Raw genomic sequence first — 18546 nt, 5'->3', positions numbered from 1 at the left:
ATATTTCATTATGTCTGAGAAAACTCAACCCCCGCTCGGTCATTGACATCGATTCTCGCTCTGCTATCTTTCATCTTTATCGCAAATCCCCGTAACAGCCGCTTAGAGTTGAGTGGCACAAACGACTACCGCGTTTATCATTTGCAGATACCGTACAATGAAGTGATTGCATCCATTAATTCTCTATAAGGCAGATAATCATGATTTTCTTTTATGCTAACGATCCTTTTATGTAGAATACACAGATGACTTTTTTATAATTTTATAGAAATTATTAATTTTTATGACAAAGTAATAAAACATATTTTTCCCTTACTTTAAAAATGACAACTCACAAAAGAGAGTGATTTTCGAGTTATTGAACTAATGAATGAGGCAAGTTAACATCAATTATAGTCAATTATAATCAATTATTATAATCAGCAAGTTATAATCAATTCTCAAATATGAACTAACTTAACTTTAAAAAAAATCCTCACAACTCAAAAAAGGTGAGTTTTAAATGTTAATGTCTAAGAAAATGATTCGATTATGTTAAAAATATATACTCTTAATCGATATTATTCGATTAATTAACAATTCTCTATCAAGCTGGAAAATAATTTTTCTAAGGAATTTAATTTCTTGATATTGAAAGTTTTTAAAATCGACGATCAAATTTAATTTGTAAGATTATTATTATTTTAGTTTGATTGTGTTAGAAGTCTGAAAGTAATCGACACGTACAGTCACATATCTGAAGTAAATGTATTTAACCTACATTTAACTTTGACCGTAGTTTTGGTGCTTTTCTTCTTATTTATATTGTTAATTAATTAATTCTTTAAATTGTGCCACTTTTTGAAGTAAGAGAGCGATATACGTGCGCTTCTTTGATTCCATTACGATCGATCGCATCACTGACATTTCGTAAATATTCATATGGGATAATTATCGTCGCCATATATCATTATCTCTGGGAAAACTCAAAATTGGGTATTTCTTATAATCATCGCCGCTCACGTTTATATATCTGATGTAATTGATGTATCCAAGATAATTGAGCGCACCGAAACGGCAAAATAAGTTCGATCTCGTTGCTATTTGTTTCGCGATGTCCATTTCTCTCCTCTCGCCTCAATTCGGTTCTTTTTTCTCCTGTACCCATTTCCGCGAGAGAGAAAGAGAGAGAGAGAGAGAGAGAGAGAGAGAGAGAGGGGGGGGAGAGAGAGAGAGAGAGAGATGTCCCTTCCTCATCCCTGCACCTGATATCGTCAGGAGACCCGGGCGAGTTGGGACACTAAGTATGCATAGCCCGGTTTCCGGGTGCCGAGTACGCGCTCGGACTTCACCTCTGTCCCACAGGGTCGGTTCGTAACTAGTTGGCACGACGCCATGCATAGAGGTATACGCTAATAAGTATACCAGCTTTCGGCAGCGGGTATCGTTACGTCCGCTAATATTCCAGTGTTTGACAAATGCTCTGATATCCATCAATATCCACTCGTGTTCCTCTCTCAACTCGCGGCCTTCTTTGTACCACGCTACCAGAATTGTTAATCCAACTCTGAATTAGTTTTTAAATGATTGAGGCACAACTGATGATTGTGTAATGATGCGAATAAGGATTTTATTAACTTTATTTGAATGTATCAATTTTTCCTTGAGTTTAGTATCATTATTATGATAATTTTCGGTTTCCATGAAAAAAAATACGTATGAAAATATAGAAATAAAACGATCACGAAGACTCGCGAAAAAAGTTATACCTTTTTTTGCAATATATGTATGTAAACATAAATATATTTAAATATTTGTATATACAAATATAAATACATTTAGTATCGATTCTATATCGGGAGTTTTTTCGCTACATAAATGCATCTACCGCGAAAATCGCTTATGGATTATACGTGGTAGAACTTCAGGAAGAAAAATATCATCGAGCGATGATACGAAAACGAATATGAAAGATAAGGTTGGATTACGAGCGGTGATCTATCGCGAGTTGAGTTTTCTGGATTAACCCTTTTGCACTTGTAGATCCAACCTGGTTAACCGCTCGAGCACTCGCAGCATTCTACTCATTCTCTCTCTCTCTCTCTCTCTGACGTGGGGCTTGATTGGCTTCGCCGCAGTTTTCACGGAGAAAATGGCGAATCGGTTGTCAACCCACTGCAAATACACGTGGATTCGCAATGGATTAAGAATCGGGGTCGCAAAGGCCATTGCGATACGACCGATCGTCTTTTTCTCTCCGTCTCTCTCCCTTTCATTTTTTGGTCCAACGTTGTATTTTTGGCGAGAGGACCAATTTCATGTACGTCACACTGTGAATGACGCTGCTTTAATAACTTCGAATTGTGGTCGCGTTGAATCAATAACTGATCATGCAAGAGCACACTTTGCCGCGAGGTCTGTGTGTCTCGCTTTGAATGTACGTGCTTTCCAGGAGGATTAGCAGAAAATGGAGTAATGAATTTATTAAGATATGTTAGCAATTATAAATGGTTAGATAAGAATTAGCCCCTCTGTTTCAGGGGCTTTGCATAATCAAAGGAATGGAGAACAGGAGATCGATTATGTATCTTGAAACAAGGTGGAAATTACAAAAGTGAATAAATTCATTAGATGTTCATCAATGAAATTATAAATATTCTAGTAAATTCATTCACTTTTAATTCTCATTTCAAGATACATTGACCTTCTGTTCTCTATTCTTTGTTCCCTGTTCTTTATTTCTTTGATTGGGCAAAGCCCCTTAAGGTAGAAAAGATGAAATAGAATTTGTTGTATTTATATTGTTAATAAGTATTTTTTCATTTTGATGATTTTGTGTTCACATATGGCGCGGATAAAAAGGTAAATAGAGAAAACGTATGATTCGACATACCAAACAAATACAACTCAAACTAGCGCAAGGTGGATCGCATGCTTACTGTCAAGATATGCTATCGCTGTCTGTGTTCATTCAAGAAAGATGTTGTGACTGCTGATCAAATTCATGTTCTTCGTCTTATTATTTTGAAATTGTCTGACGCTATATGCTACACAATTATTGAAAACTTTATCAAACTAGCTTTACATTATTTTCATTTCTACGCAATTATTATTTCCATGAATTATCCACATCTCGATAAATTATTTATAATTAATTATTAGGCGTTTCAATCATATATCGCATGTAAAAAGAGGAAAGCATGCAATTTTATAACATTTTACGTACGTTGTTTACGCGTGTCACAAAGCTTGGCAGATAAAACAACGCGTTCGCTATTTATTTGTAATTTCAATTAATGTGTTGAGACCACATTATTTGGAAGCCTTTGGGCCCTTTGAAGTATTATTACTTCAATACATATGATATATATTATTATGTACCAGAAACACATTGTAACGATCATTTAATTAATTCACGGCGAACGCGCGGTTTTGTTAAAATACAACATTGCTCATAGCATGTATGCAATTTATGCTTAAAAACATATCGCGGACTTTATGAGTCAATGGGCGCATGCGTCAACATCCTTTGTGAAAATTCAATCAGCTTAATTCCGCTGCGCTTACCGTGAATTAACGTTACATAACGCATGACTGTATTTTAGAATGCGAAACGTAGTTGTGGTTATGGTACACGACGATTCATTAATAAACTCACTCCTACGAGTTTTCCATCATAAATACAGAATTCTCAATAAATATTGCAACTTTTTAAAATTAAACTGAATTGTTTTGCAAAAAAATGCACGACGATTGAATACTGACAATCTGCGCCTAGTAGGGCATATTTAATAATTCCGGCGCAAAAACGCCGGTGTTCATATTCAATTATAATGGTACAGATATATCGACTAGAAAAGACGGAAAAATTCATATCATATACGATTAATTCTTGAATTAATTCTAATTATACTATATGACTGAAAATATATTTTATCATTTTACACAACGATACTCACAAATTTTATATTTTATAATATTAGACTTAATTCATTCGCGCACAGGAATTAATTATGTACTTTATTTATGCATCGTTTATTTTATTAATTTTAAGGACGATGATCTTTAGTTTGCATTTATTTTTCTAAAATTTTATTTTCAGCTTTTGTTTAATAAATATTGTCAAAAACAAAGTAGAATGTCGGTATCAGTGACCTTTCTCTATTATAAATATATGTATAATATTATTAATTACATGTAATTGTGAACAAATATATTATCGCAAATTGAATCGAAAGAGTCGAATCTAAAGTATCTTCTCTCCGTCGCGCGACATCCAAAATGATTCTCAGGAGGGTTCGCAGACGACTGCACACACTCCTATTTTTCATTTCGAGATACTCTAAAGAAGGGTTGATGCTGCGCGTCGGGTGGATCAAAGGAATTGGCGTACTTAATTGCTATTTACTCCGAGCAATCTTTTTTCCACCCCGCGAGCGAGTCAGTTGCTGTTTGTGTCATTCTACAATATCTACTTTCGGAAACGATCGCTTCCCCTATTGATCATTTCCGTCGTAGAAAGAATTCCAGAAGATCCATCCTCTCTCCTTCTGACTAGCCGTAAAGAGGGTTGTCGTCCACGGGACGAGTTCGCCCTAGAGACTCGTTACGAGGGGCCGTGACTCTTCCCCTTGCCAAGGAATTTTCATATCCAAATAGTACTCGACATCGAGCGGATGTTTCAGCCAAATGCACGCGGAGGAGGCCCACTTGAACGCGCGAGCAAACGTTTGAGGAAAATAAAATAACGTCTCGAAATCGAACGTGTTATTCGCCGCTGGAAGGTAAACGAGTCCCCTATGTTCGCGCTCGCTCGTTCTCCTCGTGAAAATTCTCGCTATTTTTCCAACGTGAATTTGAACTCCCGCGGCGGAGTAGGTTCTTTCTTTTTCTACTTGCGCCACCCGCGTGCCAAGGAATACATCCTGTAAGTAGGATACTTGTATTTTAGCCGTGTCTAAGCGGCTTAAATGAGTCCCCCTGCTCGCCGGTAATATACTTGGATGTTAATTCAGCCCTTGAGGGGCTGCGCAGAATATAAAGAACAGGAAACAGAGAATACACTCTAAAAAATATCGGTGTGTATTTAATATTATGCGGTGTCTATATAATTCTCATCATGTTGATGTTAATATTAAATATATTAACACCATGATGTGAATTTATAATCCCTGATGTTTATATCAACACCATCATGATATGAATTTAAAATCCATGGTGTTAAATCCACATCATGCTGGCGTTAATATTAACATCAACACGGTGAGAATTATATAGACACTACAGGATGTTAAAACTACACCGATATTTGGAGTGTAGAGAACAGAGAACAGAGAGGGAACAATCCAATACCAACATAAAAAACGAAATGCGTCCACGCAAAATAGAAGAACAAAAGAATGCTGAGGAACATTGACGTTATGTTTCATATGCTGACATTGAACTGTTCTCTATGCCCTGTTCTTGTTTTATATTCTCTGTTCTCTGTTCCCTATTTCTTTTATTCTCGCAGTCCCTAACTGCGAGAATAAAAATAAGTGTGAAAGAAATTGGGTCTCTTGTAACAATTTCGTCGAGATTTTACGCAATCCGTCCTTACGTCCTAGCTGCCAATTTCGCTCGAACGCGCGTGACGTCCATTTACGCGAAGTGCTTTATATATTTGTCCGGAAAATATCACAGGAGATAGCAAAATGCTCTGTACACGAAATGCAGCTGCATCGAAAGAGCGCGCGAATGCGAAGACTTGGAAGTTTATAATAACGCGCGAGAGACAAAGCCAGCTGAACTCGATTTTCCGGCTGTCGTTAAACTAACGGGTGTTTCAGACTGCAGTTTTCTCGCTCGCCTTTCCTCTGTAGACGTATTCCGGAACAACGTGAAAATGGAATATTATCTGTATAAACAATTTCAAGAGAAAAAAAGAAACTTTATCTTTCCGCTTCAGCTTGTCTCGGCTATTCGCAAAGCTCGAAGCGTTTAAATGGAAATAATAAAGTAACTATGTTTGGTCCTCAAAGCAAAATTAAAATCGCAGGACAATATGTTGCAAATTTAATTCGCCGGAACCACTTAATGAAGAAACATCTCCTGTCGGCCATAACACAAAAGTGCATGCTCGAGTTCACGGCTTGAAAAAAAAATGTTCTGGACCATCCCATAATGTGAGATTAAATTACTAAGCTCCTCTATAAATCTGTAGAGGAGCTACGATTATTGCTAACGAGGGAGTGCGTTGTCTTTGCGCGTATATCCTGCATCCTGCAGACTCGGTCGTTTCTGGATCTCACAAAAAGCTCAACTCGCGCTCTTTTTCAGGATTAGCGTCCGAGGGTCGAGCGGACGCAGAATGAGAAGGAAAGGAAACAGCGAGGAAAAGGGACGAATGTCGCGGGGTGAAAATGGAAAGGACGAAAGGCGGTGAAGATGGTGGCGGAAAGAGATGGAGGAAAAATGGAGAGGGACACAAGTCTTTATAGCGAACGTATAACTCATGCTTCTTATTGAAACTTCCGCCAGAGAATGGATTAAGACGGCTCGCACGGAATTTGTCGAAATTTCCGGAGCGCATAATTTATTCTCTTGTACATATCTACTGTATCTTTCCATTTCGAATGATCAATGTAGGTATTTTGTGAATATATTCTTCCTCTTCCAGCAAAGAATTGTCTTGTGTCATGTATGTTGACATCTTTTTGACGTGTTTATATAAATAATTTTTGATGTTGTTACCTTGATGTGTAATAGATAAAATATAAGATTATTTATCAACACACACACACATATGCAGTTTAATATTTATGAATTTAAATTGAAAGGTATATTTGATAGTAGAAGACATTTTATCTTAGTTTTTGACAATCACTACAGTTCATCGAATAGCTAATAATTTATACGCATTAATTTTGAATAAAAGCTTATTGTTTGATGAATAATTGGAATAACAGTAATATATAGTTGATAGTAATATTAGATATATCAAGTATGTTTATGTCGAAACAGCGTTCTTAAATTTCTTAATTGTAGATATAGTAATAAAAATACGATTTTCATTATATTATACAGTAAGTATAAAAAGTATATTTGTACAGACGAGATACCTTTTAAAAAAATCTTAATTTAAAAAATAAACATTAATTAGCAATTTATTAATAAATAATAAAATAGATTGTATATTTTTCAAAATTATTTTACTTAAAAAGATATGTAATAATTAAAATATATCATCGTAATAAACAAAAATGAAAAATTGTATTGTTTGGTAAGTCGAGAAATTTAGCTTTTAAGATCACGCATATGATTATTTTGAAACTCTTTTGTTTATTAAGATAGAATGTACTTATTGTTAATAAATTGCTAATTAATATTTATTTTCTACAAGTAAGGTTTTCTTTTTAATAAAAATGCCTTTCGAATATTTTTTGCATTCACTGTATATAATTCCATTAAAAGTGATTACTAAATGTAAGTCGTAAAATCGACTTAGCTTATACTTCTATCACACTTCTAAATCGATCTGTCTTTTATCTTTGTTTACTTCTTTCGTCACGTATAAAACCGGAACGGATAAAAGATAAAACCGTCGAGTTCGGCGCGGGTAAGGTACTCGTATATAGTTGAAGCGAAGAAAGGATAAAGGATAACGATTCGAGCACAGAGTACTTCGGTGAAAATACGAAATTGCGTGATGCTGTCGCCACGTGAACGAAATACTCGTTCCCCTTTGCCACGTGACACTCATACCTCGGCTTCGACAGCCAGCCTCGAAGAACTACGAACGAGTCTTCTGGGGAGCCAACTTTCGGCTCGCCACCAGTGGACAATTCCGCTCGATTACGGCCCGACGCTCGCGTGTGCACAAACCACAAAAGAGCGTGTTCGTGAGGGAGCGATTGCGTGAAAGTGAGTTTTGTTGTCTCTCTGTGGATGCGATATATTCTCGAGAACGAATGAAGTAAACAGAAATTTTGTTAAAGCAGGAATAGGAGAACGATGCGGTAGCTTCTCGATATTGAAACAAATGGGTTCTCTTCTTCATTCTTGCAACGTCTCTTTATTTCTATTTTTTTTCTCCGTCGTGACCATCACAATAAAGAAATGCGTATACAATGCGGACTTGCAAGGCAGTCTTAAATTGAAATTAATATAATAATATCACAAATTCAATTGTCGAGCAATTTAATGTTACTGATGCTAATAAGCGTCTTAAGGGGATGCTGGAGTGACCAAATTACATTACAATCGTATAAAAATCTTCGAATTAACTAAACAGAATAAAAAATCCTTTTATAGGATTAAAGTAGACACAAAATTAGAAGGTGGTGCAGTGGATTTTATACTAAAATTGAAAGAATGTTAAAAAATTTTTTAACTTTTTTCGATTTTAGTACAAGGTCCACTGCACCACCTTCTAATTTTGTGTCTACTTTAATCCTATAAAAGGATTTTTTATTCTGTTTAGTTAATTCGAAGATTTTTATACGATTGTAATGTGATAATTTGGTCACTTCAGCATTACTCCCCTTAAAATACTGTAAATAATTGATTGCGAAAAATATCACTTCAGCCGAAGTTCAAACCTGGATCTCTTTATACATTCCATATTTTTATCAGTTTGACCACTGAGGCATGTGATAATTTTTGTCGCAATAACTATAATAGTTTTATGTTAAGGAAACGTTTACTAAAGATAGATAAAATTAATAACAAGAAATGTCATTAGACCGATATGTGAATAGACAAGATAGAAAAAAATGCTTTATTTCTCCAATCGACACAAACTAAAAGTAATATAACATTAGTTTCACACTCGATATAAGTGTAATATAGCACATGGCGTTACGTAATAGTTACAATGTTGAGTGCAAAACTGTAACATCGATGTTACGTTACTTTTGATTAATGTCGACTGGGATTCAGTCCATTTCTAAAATAATTTCTGTCAAAATACAATACACTCTACATGTACTCGCGGTAACTTATTGATTATAGTTGCTTAGTCCTAGTTCTCACGCGCATTTATATGCGGCTTCGCTTTATTCCTGTTCGTTTGTACAGAGAACACGTCCGTAATAATTGGTCTAATCTAATCTCAGTTCCCTGTACGGCGCAAACAAACTGCGGGAACACCGCGTCCGGTCATTCGGAAGTATCCCGTCGTAATTGCAGTGGAAGGTGATATTATAGAGTGCCCCATGGATCGGGCGATATTTCACGGTGATATTACACGCTGTATCCGCAACAATACCGAAACTTACTATGCGAATACGCGGCGCCGCGCTGGTTCGGTGTCGTTATAAATCGTAGGGAGAGGCGTAGCCGGGCGCTGGAACCGGAGTGCCGGAATTAAATTTCGCACGGGCAACGCGTTTCCGCTGCGAGAGGTACAGAGAAAGAGAAAGAGAGGAGAGAGAGAGAGAGAGAGAGAGAAAGAAAGAGAGAAGGGTAAGGGAAATAAGCACGTGAACGGAATAAGAAAAATGGCGACACGTAGAGACAAGTGGCGGGAAACGATGGCTCTCGCTTCCTTGTATAAATATTTCAAGCGCATTGTAAATTAATGCTATGCAAGCGTGATTACGCAATATAGCAAGCAAAGTGAAAAAGAAGGAAGAAAAGGATAGGACAATTCTAAAATAAAATTGGTCTCGCTGTTGCACGGTTTCAAGTGTTGCATAAAATTGTTGTATAAAAGAACTGTATAAAATTGAGCGAATATTAATTTGAAATCGAGAAAGTACCGGAATAAATACTCAATAAAGAGTAACACGTATTATTGATCATACTCTTTTGTTTATGGCAAAAATATAAATTTCTTTCGTTAAATAATAATATGTAATCGAATATCGATAATGAAAATTATAAACGCAATAATTAAAGAAGGCGACCGTAATAAACAATTAAGCAACAACTGGAACAAATATTATTGTGCTATAAATAAACACGAAAGATGACAAACTGGCTGCGCGTTTTGTTCATCGCGAGGATTAAAGCATAGGGAAGCTCTCGTGTAAATATCTTGCCAACGTTTGAATTAAATTTTGCAGAGAGCAGCACGATCCCGCTCGTGGCAAAACCGGATGAAGAGGATAAAGGGGAAAAATGTTAACAGGCACGCAAGAAATATAAAGTAATCTTTCCGGCGTGCGTTCGTGTTCCTGCAGGAGCACGCGAAGGTTCCGGAGCGGAATTGTTACTCGCCACATTGCCGGACGACCATCGTTACAATGTGCATTGCATAAATAATGCACTTAATGTAAAATGCGGTGAACAGTAACTGTGGTATCTTGACTGGACAAGTAACCGTCACTAAAGGAAACTAAAATTTGCAAATCCATCTTGCGTCCATCCGATGGATGCAATTTATTACAAGAAATTTCATTCTTTGTATTTAAGAGAATTACATATTTATTTTATTTGGATCTAAATTGCAGTGTATAATTCCTTTCTCATCGAATCAAGGTATCCGATGAATTAGGGCCTGAAAGTTTCGACAATTAATTTCGAAGGTACAATAAATTATTCCCTTTTGTCTTAGAATCCAATCTTAATTAAAAACGAATTGCTTTTTCTTCTTTTTGGAGACGCGACTTTCATTCGGGAGACGCGCCGCATTTCTAACGTTGGTTGCTACCAGGAGAAGCAATAATACCGGAGAATGCAGTGGTTCCCTCGTTTATCACGCGTATAATTGCGCTCACTTTACGCCCGCTATACGAATACCGGAATATACGCGTCGGCTCAATGTCGTTATAAATCGTGCCCGTGCTCGGCATCGCGGGGGTGAAGGGATCAGGATGGGTGCACGGAATTAAATTTCGCAAGGAGCAACGTGTTCCCACTGCAACGGGCTGGAGCGAAGAAGACGAAAACGCTGTCGCGCCCGGGAAGGGAACGGAAAACAACGTTCCTGGCACGCGTAACAGAAACGGTATCCTATAAGATAAATTTCCATGGGCATGGCGGAATAATTGCAGGTACGAGGGAGAAATAGTTCATCGCTCCAGAATCGACCTGAGAGAAATACTGCAAGCTAGGCCTCAACCATAAAGAAGAATTAATGTTTAACGGAACATGTAATGCATGTTAAAGTGGGAAAATAAGAATGATCGAGTTCTTTCTTGTATAAGAAAAAAGAATAAATGTAGTTAATACTTTATTCTTTTTATATGACCTTTTATTACTTAAAGATATATTTTTTGTTGTAGATATTTAAAGATATATAGGTATGTGTATTTAAAATAGATGTTTATTATCTTTTATATTATCGAGATGGAAGAAGGTAAGACAATGCTTTTCATTCACTAAATTGTTTTGAATTTTCTTTCTATAGATGTAAAAATAAAAACATCGAAAATGCTAATATAAAATCAATGAATATTAATGCAGTAACAGTAAATTATTAATTTTATAAATTGTTTCCGAGAGCTTCCGTCGTATTCAGGATGCATTGTTATAAATCGCGACAGCATGCAGTAAAGGGAATGGTAATGGAATTAAATTTCGTACGCGAGCTAAGCGTGCCATAGCGCTCGAATGTAGGCAGTGCGAAGAAAACGACAGGATGGGAAGACGTTGGCGGTAGTGATGGTGGTGGCGCGGAAAGACGGAGGGTTGGAAAACAATGTTGCTGTGGCATGTCGGTGTGCTGCAGCAGCCTCTCGCAGACGTCTCGTGTGCGAGCCGCCTGTCCCCTCAGTTATCGTCAAAACGCCCTGAAAATGCCTCAAGCCACGCGGGCTGTAATAATTGAAGAGACTCGCGCGGATGGGGTGGAGGGAGGGAAGACGAGGTGAAATTGAGGCGAGGTAAATTGAGAGCCGTCCTTGGATTAAGGGATGAGGACGACGACGCTGGGCTGCCACATGCGTCCGCGGCGATACAGCTATACTCTTGGTAAATTATTGCGAACGGATACCTGCAATATTGCTGCAGTGCTCGGCGCATCGCTTGACGTTCGAAATTGTATGATAAAATAACTCCGTTGCATCTTCGTTCTTTTACCTTAACTGTCAAACGCACTATCAATCCTTGGTCTTTGTGTTACAATATTGTGTAGAAAGATTATGTACATGGAAAGAACGATTTTGCTGAAGTATCTAAAAATTTAGTTAGACAAATATATTTATGGGACGTTTCACCTACGTGTCCAAAAATCAGCCCAATGAAAATAAACATTCAAGGTCTCAAATTATTCGTATGTGCATGTACTTTCGAAAGAAATGTGCTGTTTTGAGAGATCCAATATGGCGCCGAGAAGCGATGAACATCGCATGCGCAAATGTAACATTTTCTTGCTTAAACTTGTACTGATTCCCAATTAGCTTGAAAATGATTACTTCTAGGTTTTTCGGAGTTGCTGATTGCGAATATGCTGTCAAAATTCCGAAATTCAAAATAGTAGATCTAATATGGCGACCAGCGTATAAAACTTTGAGCCTTATACTCTTAGACCTTCAACCTCTTTTAATTCCCAAACTTTTTAATCCTGAGCGTGAAGGGGTAAACTATTTTAGGTTAGTCTTGGAACAAAAAATATTTCATCACTAGTTATCATCACTAATTGATTTTTAAATGCATGTTTGAAATCAATCATCACCTGCTGAAAACTAGTGATGAAATATTTTTGAATAATTTGAGACTTTGAACGCTTATTTTCATTGCGCTGATTTTTGGACTCGCAGGTGATCTGGTTGACGAATGGAACGTCCCTTATATAATTACATATAATTATATAATTAAAAATAATTTTGTAGGAAACTCAAGCGTAATGCATAAAGTTTTGATATTTTAGCAACCAACTTGAGCGTCCTACATAATTATTTTTATAATTTAACAAAATTATTTTCATTTATACGAGTTCTTTGAACCGGTTTTGAAAAATGCAGCGATTTTAATTTTAAGTACAATTTAACTTGTATATTTAAAAATTATATAATTTAGAATATTATATCATATTCAAACGTTTTCTAGCGAATTAGGTAGTATAATGTCAGGCTTGTCAATAAAACGTAGTAGGTAATATGAGATCAAAGTAAGGTATTAAGTTTTCACATAAATTATCGCGATATGAAGCATACCTATTATCGTCAATGCTCAATATATATCTTCCGACGAAGCGGCTAATGAAGCATAAAACAAATTAATTATCGTCGCATGATGAGTTAACGCCATCATTACGACAACGACTCTTTCAGATATTAATTATAATCTTAATTGCGCACAATCTGTTAGCCGATTATGACAAACGCAATGATAACAATCGGATTGGATAAACGAAATGGTAATTATTGCGGCGGTGGTAATTAGTAGATAATAATAAGATAAAATAGTTAGTATCGATAGATTCAATTAATATTATTGTTTAATCACCATTAGACACATTTAAAAACGGAGATGAGCAATTAGCGGCTCGATATAATCCACTGTAATTTCGAATTCGATTATTTCGCAATAAGAACTATCTCGCACATTTTGAAGCATTACATTTGTTGACGTTATTTGCACTTTTTGTACTCAGAATCTACGCTTTTTCTCTTTTCAAAGCCTATATATATACATATATATATATATATTTAGGTTTTAAGTGCAAAATTTTTGGGAATTTTTTGGGAACAAATCTACATAGAAAGAACAACTTTAATGAAATATCTAAAAATTTAGCTAGATCTGAAAATAATTTTGTTTGGATCATCAAAGTAATTTAAAATTAAAAATATCAGATTTAAAAAATGTTTCCTTTTTTGAATCTAATTATCAGTTTTCAATTTTGGACTCAGCAAAAAATTAGAAAAAATTGCAAAACTTCGGTCAATCATTTCAAGTCCAGTTATCTTAATTGCTAAAATGTTAAAACTTTCTATAGCATTATCATCAACGTTTAAACGTTCTACGTAATTATTTTGATGGTCTAACAAATTTATTTTCAGCTCTAGCTAAATTTTTAGATACTTCAGTAAAACCGTTCTTTTCATGTTTTCCATGTTTAACATGAAAATAATGAGTAAGTATAACTATATCAACGATGTTTTACTTTAAACTAGTGATAAAACGCACTCTTGGCAAGGGAGACAAATTGAAATGCGCTATAAGCACATGGTATTCTATTACACTAATAACCATCAGAATTAATTATCATCATAATCGAACGATACGTAATGGTGCAACTATTATATTCCCAGTCATTAGTTAGCGGTGTAGGAGATCGAAATAACAAATTGTTGCCGATGAAATTTCAACGTTTCATTATCTTAAGTGCTTCGCACCGATGGATGTATCGAGCCGCGTTCCTGGCATTAACGCCAACTATAATTTTTCGTTGTATTCACGTACGCGACGCGTCCAGCCGTGAGTGGCCGTTCTTTCGCTGCGGATAAATCAATTAAACGGGGCCGCTACGTCGAAATGGCAATTACACCTTATTACGAGCGATCAGTACCGTCCGTGTGGTACGCGATACTCGCGTTCGTGAAATTCGCACATTAAATTCTGCTGCCTTGTAAATGACCGAGTATTTTTCGCGTTGAAAATACAATATTCATAACGGTACGCTCGTATGCATATATGTAGAGTTGAATAACGACACGATATTAACGATTTTCTTATTTGTACCAGACTTCGAAACCGTTTATTAAAAATCACACGATAAGAAAGATTTTGCTGAAGTATTTAAGAATTTTGTTGGATACGAATTTAAAAATAATTTTGTTAGGCTATATATCAAAATAATAATTGTGTAGAAAAATCAAGCACGCTGTAAAAAATTTTGACATTCTAGCAATCAGCTTGAACGTTCTATATAATTATTTTGACATACACAGAAAGAACGATTTGCTGAAGTATCTAAAAATTTAGATAGAGATTGGAAAATATTAAAAAATAAATGAATAACTATCAAAATAATTATATAGGATACTCAAGCATTATGAGCATTGCGCGGTAAAAAATGTTAATATTCTAATAATCAACTTGAGCCAATGAGTAATTATTTTGATGGTTCAACAAAATTATTATTTCTATCTAGTTAAATTTTTATATACTGCAGCAAGACAATCTTTTCATGTATATTGACGCTATCCTATTAATTTATTATTAAATATCTTTTAGTGGCAACAAAAATTAAGGGTGGTATTCATAGTCCATTTCTATTTTAAAATCGTCTTAAGTAATGTCTTAAGATGCTAATACAGCTGCTTGATTGTTCTTAATATCTTAAGACTGCACTTAAAACAGATTTAAATATAAGAATTGACTATGAATACCGACTTATGAATTTCTATTAAAGAAGATTCTGGTTGAGAACAAATAAAAGGCGAGTATTACGCGTTTTATCTATGTGCTTGCACTTGAGTTCGCCGGAGTTTTTTAATATTTAATACGCCCGTAGTATAGTATCGATGCCATTCGAACGAAGGTCTCTGCTTGGTTGGAAACCGGTAAGCAGGTTTAAAAATCATTACTATCTCTCTAAAGGATTCTACGAATGGCAGTTTGTCGAATCGTACGCGTCTCGGGAGAATCGGAATAGCGAGTGTACGGGAGGGGGTGGGTTTGCCGAGGACTGGGGAGGATGAGAGTGAAGGAGCCATTTCACGGAATGAAGATGTATGCGAAGAATCAGGAAGTCGCTGCTTGCCTTCCTGCAGCAGAGAAGCTAAAGTACTTTCGTCTCCGTGGCGAGCGATGCGGGGAACATTAGACACCCAACGGACGAACCGAAGCGGCGTCAACGACGACGAAATTGCAGGTAGATTTATTTATTTCGTCCGTGTTGCGTTTCGTTTCTTCCTTTTTTTTCCCTCCTTCTCGATGGGGAATTGCAGGAAAATCGTGCGACGAGGTAGTATGTATTAAAATGCAAACAGTGCTTCGTTCATATCTATATTTGAAAGAGTACCCATCGACTTTATAGAGATAGTGATTGTGGAGATGAAAAATGTACCTTTACGAAGTGACGATACGATTTTCCAATTGTATTAAACAAAAGGAGAGATAATAATTAATAATTTTTTGTGTATAAAACGAGTCAATGAGAATTATTTCGAGATTCACGATACAATGTATGTATTTTGTGAATTATACGTTCCTCGATCATAAATTTTTAAGATTTAGTTCCATTTCTTTCCATACTGTGACATTATTTTCTAAACTATTGATATAATTTGATTTATCAACACATTCACAACTTTCCAATTGTATTAAATAATAGAGAGGAGAGATTTAAAAAAATGATTATTGATCTTTGTATAAAATAAGTTTGATCAATAGTTACTTAGGGAAATTCACAACATAATGTATATATAAATTCTGTGAGTTGCACGTTCCTTAATCATAAATTTTTAAGAAAATTTCTTTCCTCTCTCTCTCTCTCTCTCTCTCTCTCTTTCTACCGCAACATTATTTTCTAAACTATTAGTATTCATGACTTGATTTATTCCCATGTCTTTGAATAAATTTATCGAATATACGAATTTCCGATAATAATAAATTTATCGATCGATAAATTTGTATTTCAGTCTTTTCGATTACGTTCGAAAGAACTGAAAAGAATTTATTTGACATAATGATCGATCTGGCGACATAGTCGATTTCCTCTTTTCGATTTTGACATGATTATCGCAAAACGTTTACCATGCGGAATTCACGGGAATCGTTTAGCACCGACGCGGCCGGCGTTTCGGCAAAAACTGCACTACGTTGACCCAGATGCGCGTTCGGCGAACAGGGCTTCATTTTAAAGGCCGTAAAAAGCGCCCTTTTTGCGATCCGGTCGATCCCGCCGTGTCCGCGGCGCGCGGAAAAACGCGCGGTATTGCGCGCGTTCGACTTTGATCGCTTGACACCATCGCCGGGACGACCCGGATGAGTACATCGGTCGTTCATCATCGGCGAAAGTTTGATAAAACTTCATCGTCTGGGTCGAGCAACTCCGAGAGTCGAAGAGCGTAATGAAGTGAAGCCGACGAGGTAGATAATGATTAATTTAATTATCTCTCTCATCCTCTCTTTTTTTCTTTTCGATGCGGATTATGGTTCTCTGGCGAAGCCTTCGCAAAAATTCCCCGATTGCCGCCCGTGACTCTACAATATCCATTGGATTACTTTCTGCCATTGATATCGAGAGCCATGAGCCGAGAGTTATGTGGCGGTGGGATTAAGATCTAATTTGAATAACTGCGCGTCTGGTAACTTTTATGAAGGCCCTATCGGCCCGACAGGAAGCAATTACGTATATTGGAATTGAGTGTGTATTAATTGAAGAAGTTCTATTCGGCACGGGCGAATTGGTTTGCAATTCCGCGACAGCGAAAAACGCAAGTCTCACTAAGAATACCGCGCGGGAAATTGTCTGCTATAAATTTTCCATTATTAAACCAATAGATCAATACGTTGGGAAATTAAATGTACCAATAAGAAGTTAAGAAGATGCAAGTTTCCGCTACATAATTTAGAAAACATTTGTAGCAAAAAAAAAGATATAATATTAATATATAATAAACATTTCTCTGTATAGATTCAACAAGTTATTACTCTTCACATAGCTAAAAGAATTACAAATTTAAGATGCAATTTTACTTTTTTAAAGAATTTTTGTGTAATTGGATATATCGCTTATTTACTACAACAACGGCATAATTCAGAAAACGAAGTTTTTCAGAAAATGAATTCGAATGTTTTGAATTATTAAAATTTTATATTAATTTTGAAATGCAATTTTATGCAATGTAAATTTATATTGCTTGCAAAACAGAATGGAAACATAAAGGAAAAATATATTTTAATGTGTACATACTTATGTTTTTTTACAATCCATTATTACATCAAAATTGTATTTTAAAATTAATATTACAAAAATTTAATGATTCAAAACATTTAAAGGACCACGCACAAAATGGCTGGGAAATGGCTCCCAGTCGATTTGGCTGAAATTTGAATATGATGTAGTTAATGTTGTCCTGATCAAATGTCTTATAGGGCCGGAAGACCAGTAATGGCTAGTTTTCGAGATATTCGACTCCAAACATTGAAAAAATAGATGTTTTAGCGTATGTATATAGCTTTAAATATACGAACTGTATGTGTATGCGCTCGCGCGCATGCAGGTGTGTGTGTATGTGTGTGGGTCGGTGGTTGTGTGTGTGTGTGCGTGTGTGCGTGCGTGCGCGCGTGTGTGTTCGTGTGTATTCGTGTGCGTGTGTGGGCGCGCAGTAACCCAGAAACAATGCTGTGGACGTAATGAAATTGGACAGAATGCTCAACTTCTTGGCTTTATGTCTCTTTCTTCGGTATGAAACCCGATATACTTTTTCGACATTATTTTTCGAGTGTTTCGGTTTGACTTTTATGCTGCTTAATTACTTTCAAATCCGGAGCTTATAAGCGGAATCCGAAGCGGAATAGCACTATAAAAGATACTAAAAGACGGCAAAATTCAGACTGGAATCGATATTGGCTTTCTGTCTTATTATATAGTTTATTTTAGTAAGTACATTAATACGTATGTAACATTAAGTCTTTAAAACTTTTATTCTGCATATTTTCTTGTCAGTCTTCAGTGTGTACATTGTG

At 36.0% G+C, this 18546-nt stretch overlaps 1 protein-coding gene across 1 annotated transcript in view; it reads right to left on the bottom strand.

Annotated features, from left to right (window-relative positions):
• Positions 1 to 5397: 5397 nt before the first annotated feature.
• Positions 5398 to 18546, bottom strand: part of LOC108724563 (follistatin-related protein 3) — a 22373-nt gene continuing 9224 nt past the window's right edge. The window contains exon 3 of the mRNA XM_018450998.1: positions 5398 to 5498. Coding sequence (XP_018306500.1) covers positions 5398 to 5498 — 101 coding nt within the window. The remainder of the gene's footprint in view (positions 5499 to 18546) is intronic.

Source organism: Mycetomoellerius zeteki, unplaced genomic scaffold, assembly GCF_001594055.1.
Source record: "Mycetomoellerius zeteki isolate Tzet28-1 unplaced genomic scaffold, Tzet1.0 scaffold31, whole genome shotgun sequence".
NCBI classification, from domain to species: Eukaryota; Metazoa; Arthropoda; class Insecta; order Hymenoptera; family Formicidae; genus Mycetomoellerius; species Mycetomoellerius zeteki.
Note: the sequence above shows the minus strand (reverse complement) of the source record. Positions and strands in the feature narration are given on the sequence as shown.